Source organism: Coregonus clupeaformis, chromosome 20 (assembly GCF_020615455.1).
Source record: "Coregonus clupeaformis isolate EN_2021a chromosome 20, ASM2061545v1, whole genome shotgun sequence".
Lineage (NCBI taxonomy): Eukaryota > Metazoa > Chordata > Actinopteri > Salmoniformes > Salmonidae > Coregonus > Coregonus clupeaformis.
This window is the reverse complement of record NC_059211.1, coordinates 16,603,931-16,621,874: the sequence shown is the minus strand read 5'-3', so window position 1 is coordinate 16,621,874 and position 17,944 is coordinate 16,603,931. Positions and strand designations below refer to the sequence as shown.

The window sequence follows — 17,944 nt, the reverse complement described above, 5'->3', positions numbered from 1 at the left end:
AAAGTACAGCGAGATCCTTGATGAAAACCTGCTCCAGAGCACTCAGGACCTCAGACTGGGGCAAAGGTTCACCTTCCAACAGGACAACGACCCTAAGCACACAGCCAAGACAACGCAGAAGTGGCTTCGGAACATGTCTCTGAATGTCCTTGAGTGGCCCAGCCAGAGCCCAGACTTGAACCCGATCAAACATCTCTGGAGAGACCTGAAAATAGCTGTGCAACGGCGCTCCTCATCCAAGATGACAGTGCTTGAGAAGATCTGCAGAGAAGAATGGGAGAAACTCCCCAAATACAGGTGTGCCAAGCTTGTAGTGTCATACCCAAGAACACTCGAGGCTGTAATCGCTGCCAAAGGTGCTTCAACAAAGTACTGAGTAAGGGACTGAATACTTATGTAAATGTGATATTTCAGTTCTGTATTTTTTATAAATTTGCAAACAATTTTTGCTTTGTCATTATGGGGTATTGTGTGTAGATTTGATGAGGAAAAAAACAATTTAATCAATTTTAGAATAAGGCTGTAACGTAACAAAATGTGGGAAATGTCAAGGGGTCTTTCCGAATGCACTGTGTCGGCACCTCTACAAACATTGTTGGGTGTGCGTCAGCTCATGCTTTTCACAGAACACATTCCTCAAGTAGGGAGCACCCCTAATAGAAGAGCCTAAACACCAAGACCAAATGATTTGTCATTCGCCTTTATGTTCAATAGAATGTCAACTAATAACATGAGTTCTCCTGACACATTCTTTTGTAGGTGTTGTTTCAGTAATCTGTGTTTACTGTCTTTGCAGGTCACGGTCACAGCCACTCTCTGTTCAATGGCAATACAGGTCATGGACACAGCCATGGGGGGCATGGGCACGAGTCCAAACATGGAGATGGGCACGAGCACAGCCATGGAGACGGGCATGGGCACAGCCACGGAGGGCACGGCCACTCCCACGAGGGCCCCCACTGCCATGGTGAGGCAACAACACTTTCTGAAAACAAAATGCCTGTAATGCAGTGTGTGAATTATCTTGTTCCAGTTCTAGAATTGGTAGTTATTTCAGTGGGATCCAATGTTTTAAATCTTCATTTAGGTAAATACACAAAACAATTGAGGAGAGTGAATATGCAGTCTATATGATTTGCGGCAACCGACAACAATTTCCTAAAATTGTGTTTTTGCCACAATTGTTGGGGATTATTGAAGCCCATTTAAATTAGTTTTCTGCTTCTTAGTGTGTTGGCTTTATTTAGAGGTCCAATCCCAAACTAATTCCTACCTGGGTCTTTGTTGATGCCTCCTTTTTAAAGCTCTGCACACACTGAATTAGTTGGCCAAAAGTGCAAAATTCCACCTTGCCTACAGCACTAGGTGGCGCTATTGCCACATTGCTGATGCCTACAAAATCTTGTCAACTCAACAAGTGGGACTCAACGATGTAGCAGCAAGGGATTAGTTTATTAGGCCTGAATGTTCACTGTATGCAATTCTTGACTGTTCACTCACTGTTGTCTATCGCTATTCACACAATTTAGTCTTTGCTAGAACTTAATGTGTGAGCTGGAACTTTAAGCATATGTGGCAGCACTTCACTCACCTTTCATTGTGTCCCAGCAGAAGTCTCGCTGAACCGATGCAGGCAGTTGAAATGCTGTTGTAAATCTAATTTGTGGTTTGCCCTGTTTTCTATAGTCAATACTAATTGTCTGCTGTATTTAATTAATGCTTGTATTTATTTATTCCAGATGAACTGCACATGCCAGGGAAGGGCTCCAGCAAACAGATTTTGCAAGGTACTGAACATTGAAATGACTTGGCTAATTTGATGCAGCTTTTTTACTTTGTTCACCTGTTGTATGTGCACAGAAACTGTTTTGATCTTCTTAAAAATACCTAAAATATTTGCTCAAGTCAGACCTGGTACACAGCCACCTCCGTAATGGCCGATTTAATGTTGTATGTGAGATTGTAGTTATACATTTTCATCCAGTTCAAGGGAAGAATACTGTATGTATTTTAACTCTGCTTTTTATGCATAGATGTTAGGGTAAGGTTGCCTTGACATAGTATACATCATGTAGGCCTATCTGTTTTGATTGTATTTCTAACATCTCAGCCAGAACATTTGAAATGGTGTGAGATTTTAAGGTTCTGGTCACTTGGTGGGGAAAAGTCAAGGCACTATTACATCTGAGAAAAAGTCCAGGAGCACTGTCACTTTAAACTGCTTTGTCCAGGCTTCTGTGGGACTGGGCTGAAAGAAAGGAGAAAGTAGTTTGTCCCTTTCACCCTGCACAATGAAGAGTGCGAGGGAGAGAATGGGCCCTTTGGGAGGCCTACTCAGGGGAAACACTGGGCCCACACAGAAGTTGGGTTGGCGTAGGGGGCTCTGGAGAACAGAGGGGAAGGGGGAGGTGACAGTGCAAAAGGTGACTTAACCCCTGTCCCTGTTTGGCCGTTGGTTGAGGACCTTTCCTCTGCTTTGGGTTGAGTTGTTATGAAGCTAGAACCCAAGAGGTTGGTTGATATCTCGTTGTCAAGCTTAGTGTTTTCCATTCACAAAGTGCAGGGTAATTTTTGGCATGGAACGACGTCTTCGTCTACATTCCTTTTCAAATCCACAGTTTTCCACCTAAAACCCTGCCACATCCAAGGTCATATGTCACTGTATTATTATGCATCCTGCACAATCGCAGTGCTAGATTGGATTTAAGAGAATGCCCCAAATCAAAATTATAGGTTATAGGCACAGTAGCAAATTATAATTTTTCATTGATGTGCCCCTTTAAATACCTGGTAAATGCTTTTTTTGTGCAGCAATGAATGTGTTAGCCTATATCTCAACTTCCGAAGGCTAACCTCCGCCAAACTCCAAAAAGGAATTCCATTCATGTCGCCTTTCAATTGAACTGAATATCAAGACTGTCGAGTAGGGAAAATGGAGTTGTAAAAAATGGTCATTGACTACTTTCATTAAATGTTCTGATACTGTATCTAGCTTGGCCTTGAAGTCATGGCCTTGAACATTAAATAATAATATATTTATTTACTTAATTTAACTAGGCAAGTCAGTTAAGAACAAATTCTTATTTACAATGACAGCCTACACCGGCCAAACCCGGACGACGCTGGGCCAATTGTGCGCCGCCCTATGGGACTCCCAATCACGGCCGGTTGTGATACAGCCTGGAAACGAACCAGGGGGTCTGTAGTGACGCCTCAAGCACTGAGATGCAGTGCCTTAGACCGCTGCACCTCTCGGGATATATATTGAATGGATGACTTTTAAAAACTTCTGCCCTGTATTGGCTGGGGATGAATTATTTGTAGAGAAGGATGATATTAAATACTTAAGACAACCCATGTTGTTTTACAGGGGTGTTTTTACATATCGTAGCTGACACTCTGGGCAGTGTAGGAGTGATCATCTCAGCCATCCTGATGCAGAAGTATGACCTGATGATCGCTGACCCCATCTGCTCCATGTGCATCTCCATTCTCATCGGAGTAAGGTGAGTTGACCTTACACAGTAGTCCAATTCCAAACAGGTCACACACTCATTTTACAAATATTCCCATAAGAGAGAAACTTGAAGGCCATCGTCACACTGCTGCAGGAATGTACCACACACACTCAGGGCTAGATTTACTGTCGTTTTCACCTGTACAGTTTGGAACCGTTATGGAATAAAATCCCTTAAGTAAACATTTTAGGCAATATTACCTTTCTTTGTTTGATTTTTGCACTGGTGCAAACACTTCCTTAAAACACACCCCAATAGTTGTGATTTTGACCTCATAAGTGTAGTTCACTTTGATTTCGCCTTGCCATCGTAACCACAGAGAACTCCAGAGCAATTTCACAAGAATCCCCATCCATTGAATGCTCCACATGTAGGGCTGAACCCAGGGAATATTGCACACTGGCTTCTCCCATGATGTTGAATATTGGTATTCTGCTATTCAGCTAAATGTCTTTAGTGGTGGGTCAGTCTCCACCGTAGACTCACTTCTCCTGGTGCTGCAGAACCAGATGAAACGACAGAGAAGGCAAGCATCCATTCGGGCATGTTGTCTCACCACTTCAAACTGGCCACTGTTCATCTTTCTCAAACGCTACCACCACCACTGTAAAGTGCAGAATTACAGGACTCATACAGTGGGGTGGAGTCTTTGTGGCTCCCAGAACATATGGTATCCCAGAAATCATGCTCTGTCCTGCTTTGTAGCATTCTTCAAACATTTACTGCCAAGTAGACTTTTTTTATGCAGTGTAAGATTCATGCTCTCCCTCTGTACACTAAATAATGTCCAGCATTGATTGGGATGTTCCGTGTAGCATATATCAGACTTAGGGTGCTGAAGTCAATATGACTCGCGATTTACATCAGGCTTCAGGAAGTTTTAGCAACCAGTCAATTAAACTGGTTTCTTCATTAGGGATGAAGACCAACCGAGCCAACTTCAGCAGACAGAACTAGTCACACTTGCAATAGAGAGCCAGTCAGCCCAACAGACAGAATGGGAGGGCCCAGAATTGTTCCTTGACCACTTGGCCATTCCCAGTAGATAGGTGCTGTAGCCCAACTTTTACACAGCGTGTGACCCTACGAGAAGCGAGAGGTGACATTTTGGCATCTAAATAATAGATTTTGCTTTTCAGATTTTGTGATAGATGGACCTGCAAAACTGCTGAAATCCAGAGGGTCTTGAATGAGTCTTGAGACCCAGAAAAGAGGCATTACTTCTTAGTGGCTCTCCTGCTCATGTTTTTCTCAATTCTTCACTTCTGTCCTTGGTGTGCCACTGTCCTCTGTTAAAATGGTACAGTAGGGACAAAGCGGTTGGGGAGAGGGCCCCATTATGCAAATGAAAACTCAGTGAGTAAAGCCTCTCTGGTAGACTTGTTCTCAATCTCTGTGTTTCAGCCTTTTCTTTCTTCCTCTGGAATGTGGTCGTGATCTGTGACTGTTCCGTTAAATATGTGTGAACAAAGCCATCCTTTAGTGTGGATTTCTCCCCCTTTTCTTGAGCTGCCTGAGTGGGGTTTTGTGTCATTGAGACTTAAGCCGGAGCATTTTCCCTCTCGTTTTTCTTGATAGCCATCTGTGAAAGGCAAAGAAATGAACAAACACATCCACCTAGGCTTATTCTACAGCATGTTGCATTCCTTCTTGGAACAGGCCGAGGCTCGTAAAGGACCCATCTCAATACAGGTGCGATATGGAACAAGTGAGGGAAGAATGAAGAGGGGGAGGAGCAATTAAATAGCACATCAAATAATGAGAAGCAGATGTAAGCCCCAAAATAAGAAGAGAAAAACATACAATTAACCTCCAACGTTGTAAAAGCACCTAATCTGCAGCTGGTATTTGGCTTATTTTCAGAATGTTTGAACTTGTTTTTGTTAAACGGCTGGTTGGGAAGAAATGGAGAGCGAGAGAGTAGTCAAACAGGGATTTGAAAACATTTCCCCTATGTGGTCATTTTGTTGGAGCCCCACCCAGATGGTTGTGCGGGTTCGGAGATTAATTTCCACGGGCCTTGATGCGTGTTGTGTTTTGGCGTGAATATTTGTTTTTGTTGAGTGTAATCACCTTCCTGTTAGTTTAAGTTCCGTGTGGAGTTATTTTGGGGCCTCGTATTGTGATATCTTGATCAAACTTTTAGCACTGGAAAGAGTGCCGGATTAATTCCAGAAGAACTCAAAATGAAAGATTTGTGTAATTACTTGAAGTATGTTACCCACCGTTCTTTACGCCAAGGAATGGAATGGCCATCCTCCATTGTGGGATTCAAGATTCATACAATATTGGCCGACAGATATCATTTACTATTTGGTTACCCAGTGAAATGGACTGTAGTTCTCTCTCTGTTATTGGACCGGCAGAAGGACAGTGGGTTGTTTGGAGAAATGGAAGTCAGTGTGTGCTCCCTTCCCTGAACCTCAGCTGGTTGATGACCATGTTTTATTTTATTTAGCTGACATTGACCACATTTGGAGGCTGGAGGACTGTTAAGGGGAGGGGGGCAGCTTTCCCATCCTCCCTGAACAGCCATACTTGGAAGAACCCTTTGCAGCTTGCAAAAACGGTACAGGACCAAGCACAGACCCCTTGCTGCATCCACACACACGTGTGTGTTTGCTTTGTGCCGTCCCAGTGTGTTTCTTTGTGTGCCTCGGTCAAGGCCTGGTGGCTGCTGGCCTCGCACCAAAGGGGGAATATCTGGGCTGGCTGAAGACAGATGGAATTGTCTGCGCAGCCTGTGATTAGTGAGTGGAGAGTGGTGGTTAGAGGCCCCTCCGGGCCCCTTGGCTCTCTCTGTGGGGCTGTGGGTAGCTGGGGCCCCATGTGGGACCCTGCTGCTGGGTTCAAGAGCCAGGCTGAGGCTCCTTTCTTCCTGCTGGAGGAAAAGGAGCCAAATGCTGGGTAATGACTCCCAGGTGAAAGCCTGGAAACCAGATAAGGTAGGCGTGAATAAATTAGGACACGCTATGTAAATACGAGCACTAATCAAGGCCTTTGGGGACGGTGATTTGTCTCACTGAAATTAGGATAACTATTGGAATGATATTAAAGAGACGACAGTGTGCTAAGAAGAATTGGCTTTAGTGTGACAACTCATTGTCACAGATGTTTGAACAGTACATACCCAGGTGCCATACAAAAGTAAATTGATTACATAGAACGGGTGAGTGCTATACGTTAACTTGAATGGGGTTTATTTTGACCCAATTATTGAAGGCTTGAAGTTAAACAATTTTTTAAATAATTTATCACTTCCGTCCCCCTTCCAACCTCATACATAATTAGTCAAACAAAGGGTGCTCTTACCTTTGACCTCTTACATCATTCCCTTGAGGTTTTCCCTTTCATGAACTGGACTTGGCATAAGAGCCATTGTTTTGGCTGGTAGTGAATGTGACGTTTTAGGCCGGGGCACGAGGTCAGGTAATGGCCAAGGGTGATGTGGAACCCTTCCTCCACATAACCACTGTGAAAGCCCTCCCCTTTCTGACGGTCGCATAGGGCCTTGTGTTTTCATTGTTCCTTCTCTTTAATGCTGTCACGTTTTCTTGAGTTGAGGAGACAGAAAGAGTTGAAAGACAGAAAAAGGCAGAAAGAGTTGAGGGGAGACACTACTTTTGTCAATCCTTGACAATAACCAGGTTTCCATCCAACTATTTCATGCGGATGAATTACCTGACGCATAAAAAAATGTCACGACAGGGCTGATGGAAACGGGACATATCGGTACCATTTCATAAATGTCGACACACCATTTGTTCGTTCGACATGGTGGGATCTTCGTGTCGGTAAAATAAATTATGCAAGAAATGGTGGTGGAAACACATTTTATGAGCAAATGTTGATCTAATAACCATCATATCGAAGTAAACTTGGAGTCACGCAATATGTCACATTGTGGTTAAGTGCATGGTGATCATGCAAATGTCCAATAGGTTAAATATCGAGGGTAGGCTATTATTTGATTGCTAGTGACATGATGATCGGTGCTTGGCTGCCAATTATAAAATAAAATAATCTTTCTCTTATCCATATCTCATCATATAACCTGTCCACTTGATCAGCAAACTTGTCGAGAGAGCATGCGTCAAAACCAGATTGGGAAAATGTGCTATTATCGCAACAGTTTGATAAAACCATTGGTAGAGTTGAAAATGCGATGGAAACCCATTTAACGTAGATTGTTTTTATTCGGTACATGGGAAAGTATTTTATTTTTATGTGCACTATGTCATCACGCACAGCCTTTCATCCACAACAAGTTGGATAGAAACACCTCTCTGGTGGGAAATGCTCCCATGTTTTTATACAGATTTTTTTGAATATTCGCATGTAAATCGCCAATTGGATGGAAACCTAGCTAATGATCAGTTTCATTCATTTTATTACATAATTGTCATTTAAAAAATGTAGAGTAGTTTCTGCCTCCCCTTTCTACTAAAACCACACCGTTTGTTTTTAATGTAACCATCCTAGTGTAGCTGACAGTAATAATAGGTTTTTCATGCTCCTTTCAATCAGAGGGACTTCTGAGGGTCTTAGTTGTGGGGAGGAGATTTCACTAGCATGTCATGCTTAACCCACATGTCCTACATTTGCCATCGGCTCTCCATTTAATAACCGCTTTACATGTTCTTTTGAATTGTTATCTCACCTCTTTTCAGTGGCTTGGGTCAGTATCATGTTCAAGGCCATGCGTCTGAGATAATTTTATGTATCCATCTTGCCTTTAAAGAAAAACGTTTTTCTAACTTCTCAGCCCACGTTATCCATGGCAGGTCTGTGTCACTTTTTTAGATGTTCTCAAGATGAACATATGATTCCATTCAGAATGCATGGATGTAGGCTTAATTTTCTTCTGGTGGAGCTTCCCTAGTTTTGCTTCATTGTTCAACTCCAAGACGGTTTGCTCCAAGGCTGTGAAGAATGTGGTTCTGACTCACTCTCTTTACGACTCGGGGAATTCCAGAACAATGTAGACACTTTGGCAGCCCCTCATTGGAAGAGCTTTTTGTGGTGGTGCTTTTTTTCCCCGTTGGGAAGAAACAGGATTTGCTTCAATCTCATCATGCATTGTCAGTATGAGTCAAATGTAGCCTACTGTTAGTGTATTGTCTGCATGGTGAGTGAGATGTTCTGACTTTTTTGGGAGTAAAACTCCCTTGTGACTGTTCTTGCTACTGTTATTGAATGACCGCTTATGTCGGTAATACTTAGTGGTTGATTATTATTGTGTGGCTTGCTAAAGATCCTGTGCTTGTTAGACTTCCGCTAATTGGTGAAAAAACTTTTTTGTGAATTGGTTTCCAAAATGCCAATCCCAGGGATGTTACACATTGGAGCTTTGAGTCTTGGTTAAAAGCTCAAATCAGGGGTGTCGAACTCATTCCATGGAGGGCCTAGTGTCTGCTGGGTTTTGGTTTTTCCTTTTCAATTAAGACCTAGACAACCAGGTGAGGGGGGAGTTCCTTACCAATTAGTGACCTTAATTCATCAATCAAGTACAAGGGAGGAGAGAAAGCCCGCAGACACTCGGCCCTCCGTGGAATGATTTTGACACGTGCTCTATATTCATTATTAATATATTATGCATTTATTGCTATTATGATTAAGTTTATATATGTGGCCCACTGTGGTGACTGAGTCAGTGAGATTGCCTCTAGTCAGCTACACAGGAAGGCTGGGAACAATAGCATGATGTCAGAGTAGGGCAATCCCCTGATGCTGGGAAATTTCCTGTTTTCAGACTATTGTCCAGAGCACTGGCAAACATGGAGGTCGCTGAGTAGGTCATAAATAATGTAACTTCACATTAACATTTTAGCAGAAGCTTAAAGCTAGAATCATTAATTGAAACGATAACAAAACGCTCACCCCGCCTCTGTTTTGGTAAAAAGCTGAGGGATGGTCCTGGAGAAATGCAACCACTCTCAAATGTATAGACAGCTATGGATGCAAGGACTGACCATCCAAATTATAGTTTTAACCATGTTTTGAGGGTATAGAGTGTTTTGTTTACTTTTACATTGTTTACAAACATTGGAGTAAAACAAACTTATATTTTGGGTTCTGAAGGTTACACCAGTTGAACTAAGCTGGCTTCCATCAGTGTCATTGTCTGCATCATTTCCAATTCCCCATATATTTATGGGGGGTATATATACAGTACCAGTCAAAAGTTTGGACATACCTACTCATTCCAGGGTTTTTCTTTATTTTTACTATTGTAGAATAATAGTGAAGACAACAAAACTATGAAATAACACATATGGAATGATGTAGTAACCAAAAGAGATTCTTTAAATAGCCACCCTTTTGCCTTGAGGACAGCTTTGTACACTCTTGGCATTCTCTCAACCAGCTTCATGAGGTGGTCACCTGGAATGCATTTCAATTAACAGGTATGCCTTGTTAAAAGTTCATTTGTGGAAGTTCTTTCCTTCTTAATGCGTTTGAGCCAATCAGGTGTGTTGTGACAAGGTGGGGGGGGGGTTTACAGAAAATAGCCCTATTTGGTAAAAGACCAAGTCCATATTATGGCAAGAACAGCTCAAATAAGCAAAGACAAATTACAGTCCATCATTACTTTAAGACATGAAGGTCAGTCAATACGGAACATTTCAAGAACTTTGAGTGCAGTCGCAAAAACCATCAAGCGCTTTGATTAAACTGGCTCTCATGAGAACCGCGACAGGAATGGAAGACCCAGAGTTAACTCTGCTGCAGAGGATAAGTTCATTAGAGTTACCAGCCTCGGAAATTGCAGCCAAAATAAATGCTTCAGAGTTCAAGTAACACAGACATCTCAAAATCAACTGTTCAGAGGGGACTGTGTGAATCAGGCCTTCATGGTTGAATTTTTTATTTTATTTTTTGTCATTTAGCAGACACTCTTATCCAGAGCGACTTACAGGAGCAATTAGGGTTAAGTGCCTTGCTCAAGGGCACATCGACAGATTTTTCACCTAGTCGGCTCGGGGATTAGAACCAGCGACCTTTCGGTTACTGGCACTACGCTCTTAACCACTAAGCTACCTGCCGCCCTGCAAAGAAACCATTACTAAAGGACACCAATAAGAAGAAGAGACCTGCTTGGACCAAGAAACATGAGCAATGGACATTAGACCAGTGGAAATGTGTCCTTTGGTCTGGATTCCAAATTGGAGATTTTTGTTTCCAACCGCTGTGTCTTTGTGAGACGCAGTGTGGGTGAACGGATGATCTCTGCATGTGTATTTCCCACCGTAAAGCATGGAGGAGGAGGTGTTATGGTGTGGGGATGCTTTGCTGGTGACACTGTCAGTGATTTTATTTAGAATTCAAGGCACACTTAACCAGCATGGCTACCACAGCATTCTACAGCGATACGCCATCCCATCTGGTTTGGGCTTAGTGGGACTATCATTTGTTTTTCAACAGGACAATGACCCAACACACCTCCAGGCTGTGTAAGGGCTATTTTACCAAGAAGGAGAGTGATGGAGTGCTGCATCAGATGACCCGCATCCAAAATCCTCCGACCTCAACCAAATTTGAGATGGTTTGGGATGAGTCGGACCGCAGAGTGAAGGAAAAGCAGCCAACAAGTGCTCAGCATATGTGGGAACAATTTCAAGACTGTTGGAAAAGCATTCCAGGTGAAGCTGGTTGAGAGAATGCAGAGTGTGCAAAGCTGTCATCAAGGCAAAGGGTGGCTATTTGAAGAAAATATATATATTTGTTTAACACTTTTTTGGTTACTACATCATTCCATATGTGTTATTTCATAGTTTTGATGTCTTCACTATTCTACAATGTAGAAAATGGTAAGAATAAAGAAAAACCCTTGAATGAGTAGGTGTGTCCAAACCCTTGACTGGTAGTGTGTGTATGTATGTATGTATGTGTGTATATATATATATATATATATATATATATATATATATATATATTTATTAGGGGGTGTAACGATCCATCTACTACATCGATGTATTGATTTATATTCCTATGATCCAACTACATCGATCTGTGCTCGGCGAGTTGGCCTTTTGGACAACATATATCGATCTAACATCGTTTTAAAATGTAATAAATCGATTGTATCGGTACTAGGAAATAACCCATTGGATTTAAGCACGTCAGACTTTATATGGATGTTTTTTCTTAGCACTTTTAATGATAAAGGCTTTAAACATTACTCGATTCAGTCTGCCTATCCGTGACGTCATCGCGCCAGCAGCAGCGCAAAGGCGCCAAGACAACAAAGCATAGCATGGCGGATGACAGAGGAGAAGCCGACGAGCGAGAAATTATCAAGCCACCATTGCGGTCCTTACAAGAAACAGGAATCTAGGAAACTTCACCTGCACTGTCCAGTATCCAGGTATTTATTTCAGTCACACTGGTTGAATTTTTGGCTAAAAGGTTACTGAATCGATTTCAAGTCACTGAATCGTTTCGGATCGTATCGTTCTAAATGAACCAATATCGTCCTTGAATCGTATCGACAACCACGAATCGTGATACAAATCGAATCGTTGTTAAAACGAATCGTTACACCCCTAATATATATATATATATATATATATATATATATATATATGTATATGTATATGTGTGTTTGTTTGTTCGTTCTAACCCTACCACCCCTCCCCTAATTGGAGTAAACTAATGGACAACAACACTTAGGCTTATACGTGCTATATAAATGTTACGGGCACAGTATATTTTACAATAGTTATCTTTTGTTTGTTTTTAGTTCCATCCTTCAGCTACCAGTTGGTTTTTGATTCAATGCAACTTGTGTTACAACAGAGTTTACTGGCCAGAAGTGCTGAGCAGTCAGGTAATGGATGGATCACTAAAAGGCTCCTCATTCGGCTACTGTTAATGTCTGGTTGGAACAAATAAAAGGTTCTCTAATTGCTGCCCATACCTTCGTAATCGTAACTAGTCAACTGGGGAAGAGGAAGTCACTTGCATTTCACAAGATGCCTTTCTTCTTTATAACCAAATATTTTTAACCCTTGGCCTACAATTTCAGCGGCCCACTGAAATCGAATTAACATAATAAAAGAATCCCCATCAAAATCTGTCCTATATCTGAGAAATAGAAGAAAAATCAGTAAACTATTTTTTATTTTACATGAATTTATCCCCTTTTTAGTTTAGTGCCTAAAATATCTCCATATACAGTCGTGGTCAAAAGTTTGAGAATGACAAGTATTGGTCTTCAAAGTTTGCTGCGTCAGTGTTTTTAGATATTTTTGTCAGATGTTACTATGGTATACTGAAGTATAATTACAAGCATTCCATAAGTGTCAAAGGCTTTTATTGACAATTACATGAAGTATATGCAAAGAGTCAATATTTGCAGTGTTGACCCTTCTTTTTCAAGACCTCTGCAATCCACCCTGGCATGCTGTCAATTAACTTCTGGGCCACATCCTGACTGATGGCAGCCCATTCTTGCATAATCAATGCTTTGAGTTTGTCAGAATTTGTGGGTTTTTGTTTGTCCACCCGCCTCTTGAGGATCGACCACAAGTTCTCAATGGGATTAAGGTCTGGGGAGTTTCCTGGCCATGGACCCAAAATATCGATGTTTTGTTCGCCGAGCCACTTAGTTATCACTTTTGCCTTAAGGCAAGGTGCTCCATCATGCTGGAAAAGGCAAGAACAAACTGTTCTTGGATGGTTGGGAGAAGTTGCTCTCGGAGGATGTGTTGGTACCATTCTTTATTCATGGCTGTGTTCTTAGGCAAAATTGTGAGTGAGCCCACTCCCTTGGCTAAGAAGCAACCCCACACATGAATGGTCTCAGGATGCTCTACTGTTGGCATGACACAGGACTGATGGTAGTGCTCACCTTGTCTTCTCCGGACAAGCTTTTTTCCGGATGCCCCAAACAATCGGAAAGGGGATTCATCAGAGAAAATGACTTTACCCCAGTCCTCAGCAGTCCAATCCCTGTACCTTTTGCAGAATATCAGTCTGTCCCTGATGTTTTTCCTGGAGAGAAGTGGCTTCCTCGCTGCCCTTCTTGACACCAGGCCATCCTCCAAAAGTATTCGCCTCACTGTGCGTGCAGATGCACTCACACCTGCCTGCTGCCATTCCTGAGCAAGCTCTGCACTGGTGGTGCCCATGGTAACCATGCTTAACAGAGGAAGAACAATGATTTCAAGCACCACCCTACTTTTAAAGCTTCCAGTCTGTTATTCTAACTCAATCAGCATGACAGAGTGATCTCCAGCCTTGTCCTCGTCAACACTCTCGCCTGTGTTAACGAGAGAATCACTGACATGATGTCAGCTGGTCCGTTTGTGGCAGGGCTGAAATGCAGTGGAAATGTTTTTTGGGGGGTTAAGTTCATTTTCATGGCAAAGAGGGACTTTGCAATTAATTGCAATTCATCTGATCACTCTTCATAACATTCTGGAGTATATGCAAATTGCCATCATAAAAACTGAGGCAGCAGACATTGTGAAAATTCATATTTGTGTCGTTCTCAACTTTTGACCACGACTGTATACTTCCATAAAAAAAATTTAAACGGGTACCAGGGACTTTCAGACTAGTTTTGTGAGGCTTGTGGGCGTCCTAGGACGCTACAGACGTTTTCTTGAGAAGACCGATTTTTGGGATGTCTCATGGTCTGACAAACACCGCTCTAGCTCTGCCACCTTTCACTGCAGATGCAGAAGGGCGATATCAGTGGATTGAGAAGCAGCCCATGCAAAAAATCATATTTCTTATCTTAAAGAACAGACCGATGTAAACAAATAACGCTTCCCCATTTGATATGTTTATTTAGCTTCAATTCAAAGACCGTTTTGAGAAAATTGTTGTAATTTACCAAGTTATTACAAAATGACAGTCAAAACAAAAAGGTCATGGCTGTTATGATGACATGAATTACACAATTATTGTTCTACATCAGTTTGGCTGCTGACTAGTGCAGTAGAAGTAAATAAGGAGTTGGTGTGTGACTTTACATTTCCTCAAAGGTTCTCTTTTCCGGTCAGCCATAATCAAATGTTTGATTTCATAATAACATGTTGGGTAGGGGGACGTTAGCTACATTTCGACCGGACCCATAAGACTAAAAGGCAAAGCTGAAGAATGTACAGTAGCCTATATGCTGATAAGCTAGTTAGTGTAGTGTACTGCTAGTGTGTGGTGTGTAGTACAAGGAAGACTGTAGACGTGGAGGAAGAGCAAAGGGAAAGTTTTGCCCTCGTTGACATTGACCGAGTGGAGCTTCTGGTGGGGTGTAGGGGATTCAGGGATAATGACGGGGAGAAGAGGGAGGGGTGAGTGGGGTTTTGGGGACAGGGAAAGCCGCCAAAACCTCTAATGGCTCACATATGCTGTGGTGGTCGGCCTTGTGGCTTTGGTATACGGGTCTGGCGGAACATGCCATGACATTTTTTAAACTGTGGCCGTGAGATGGTTGCCAGGAGACAAAAGGAAGGAGCAAGAGTGGCTGGCGTGGCACTGTCCAGCCTCATGAAGTCATTGTTCAGCCTCATGAAGTCATTGTTCAACTATGCTAGTAGTTTCGGCTGCAGTGCAGTTCTCCTGCTCTCTGAAAGCAGCTTCTGTGACTTCCAACTCTGCAGGGTATGGTTAGGTGATTTGAATTGATGGCAAAACCTACCTCTTTGACCTAGGGCTGACATTTTGAGGAATTCCAGACAATCCTCATTGACAAAGAGACTGGCCTTTCTGCAATCTCAACGTTAAATATGCCTAGGATTTTGTTGGAAATAACATGTGGAGCCTCAAATAGAATTCGAATTTATAACAAAGTCAAAAACAAACATTTAGCAGTTAGCTATGCAAGTTGTTGTATTTTGAGTCTTAAAATCTAAAGTAATTAGTTTTGTGTTTGGATTTGCAGTAGCTATGTATTTACTTTGAGAATTTAGACCAAGCTAGCAACTTTTGACAGACTGGTCTGGGCAAACAAAAAACAGTTGCTTAGCAACCGGATACATTTACATTTTAGTTATTTAGCAGAAGCTCTTATCCAGAGCGACTTACAGTTAAGTGCATACATAATTATAATTTTTTTCTTCATACTGCCCCCCCGTGGGAATCGAACCCACAACCCTGGCGTTGCAAACGCCATGCTCTACCAACTGAGCTACATCCCTGCCGGCCATTCCCTCCCCTACCCTGGACAACGCTGGGCCAATTGTGCGCCGCCCCATTGGTCTCCCGGTCGCGGCCGGCTACGACAGAGCCTGGATTCGAACCAGGATCTCTAATGTCACAGCTAGCACTGCAGTGCCTTAGACCACTGCGCCACTCGGGATACCAACGCGTGCTGTGGAGACCGGGTTGCCATGGCTAGCTAAAATTTCTAGCACAATGGCCACACAATCTGCCCACAAGGCCTGAAAAACTAGCCCCAAAAAATGGATGCGCAGCGTGAGGAGTTGACATATGAACCAATAAACCCTTTTTCCATAACGTAAACGAGCGAATTAAGAAGGAATATCGACATAAGAAACAAATCGGTTTTCATCAATATAATAATTATTGTGAGCTAACGTCACGTAATAAAGGAATTTGAATATGTCGCAAGAGAAGATAATTTATCCTTATTAAACTCGGCAGATCATTTTCCATCAGTGGATGTCGTTTTAACTCGTTGTAATTGTAAATAATGCTTTTTGCATAACTATATATAAATCCGACAGCATAGTTTGAGTCATGAAAGTTGGACAGAGGATCTCAATCTCTGTGCAAGAAACACTTGACGAACTTCAAAAAACAAACTATGCTATTTTCTGCCATTATCATGAGCCAGATGTTAAGACTACAACCCGTTATAAATAGCCTATTTGAGAGATTGACTTGTCATTTCAATAGGCATAGGTTACTGACTAAAATCTGGGTTTATGATTGTAATTAAACTTTGCCATGGTTTACTTTGCTTAGCTAGATGCAGGTAGCCTATAGCCCCTGATAGGCCAACATCATCATAATAATAATAATATGGCCTACATCAGCCTAGGCAAGATGTAAATTGAACAATTTAGCAGCTTGCTTAGTTCAAATTGACAATATTAATTTATTCAACATGAATAGCGAGGCGATTTCGAGGTAAGTGTTTGTGTTGCCCAATAACCTGCTGGAATAGGCTACTGAGGATGGTGTCGTAATTTCGATCACTGAATCAAATATTAATAATATGGATATGAATTGAATAGGCCTATGCTTGTCAACCTAATCTGACTGTTACGTCAATCTAATGCATTCTAACAGCTGATCGGCGGTTGCGATAGAGCTTTGACCATGATCACAATTGATAATTTGCAATTTAATTAACTAAACATGGCCATTAATAATTACATAATAACACAAGGCTACAACAATTAACTGAGGTTATAGGCTACTTACAAAATATGTTTGCTAGCTCCAGGTAGGTTACACAAGTGGCACAAATTGATTTGCAAATTGATGACTCCAAAGATTTCGTAATTTCAACATATTTAGTGTATCAAATGTTAGGCTACAGTAGCCTACAATGACATATAAATCAGTAGGACACTTGATGGCCAAGATATGCAAATGTTTCATTCTCCACATTTAATGTACGTTTCATTGTGGACTTTTCCCCATAACCATTTCAAATGTCCACTAGCGCAGCGCTCGACACCCAAGTACTGAGCATGGCTAAAACCCTTCGCTTGATAACGAAGTCGACATTAGAATGCAGTTTAAACAATCTCCGAGCGAAGTTAACTAGTGCACCTAAAGTCATTTTCCAGTGCTTTGTCGCCGTTATTTCTTGACCCGCATCAGTTCCAGCGCGTTAATGTTATATGGACAAAGGTTTGGAAACAGGTGTCTCCATAATGAAAATCTAAATAGCCTACATACAACCAATGATTTATATATATACATCGTTGCATACAACTGGTAAAAAGTTGTCACAAAGTGCGCGCGTGCTGCTGTCTCCTCTCACTCACATGACTCAACTGCCTGCTGCAGCACTCTCTCAACACACACACCCCTCCGGCCCTCCCTGCCACTCACTAACAGCCTTCCTCACTGCCTGATAGTCCGCAGCAGCAGGTCACAGTGAAAATATATTTTTAAGATAAATGCATTGGCGGCCGCAGTGCAATTTAGAAGTAGCCCAAAAACCCGCGACCAATCGATTTTCACCCGCGACATCGTTTTCAAAGTAGGCCAATTTACGGGAAAATCACAGACATGTCAACCCTGTGTGGGGAAAAAAGTGATGGGGTTCCAATATTTGCATAATCGTTGTGATTGAAGAATAGCTGTGAGGTTGATCGAATCAGGATCAAATCCTTTGTTTTCCTCGAGCTCATTAATGATCATGTTAATATTTGAAGATCGCAGAAAGGCCCGTTTCTTTGGCACATGACATGGAGTACAGGGAGTGGATTAGCTAAAGA

General features: G+C 42.1%; 1 protein-coding gene across 2 annotated transcripts in view; it reads left to right on the top strand.

Moving 5' to 3' along the window:
• LOC121533697 (zinc transporter 7) overlaps positions 1–17,944 on the top strand; it is a 28,493-nt gene that overhangs the window by 7,890 nt on the left and 2,659 nt on the right. For both annotated transcript variants that reach the window (XM_041839851.1, XM_041839852.1), the window contains 3 exons: positions 797–967; positions 1,740–1,787; positions 3,371–3,506. In XM_041839851.1, the coding sequence (XP_041695785.1) occupies positions 797–967; positions 1,740–1,787; positions 3,371–3,506 (355 nt within the window). The remainder of the gene's footprint in view (positions 1–796; positions 968–1,739; positions 1,788–3,370; positions 3,507–17,944) is intronic.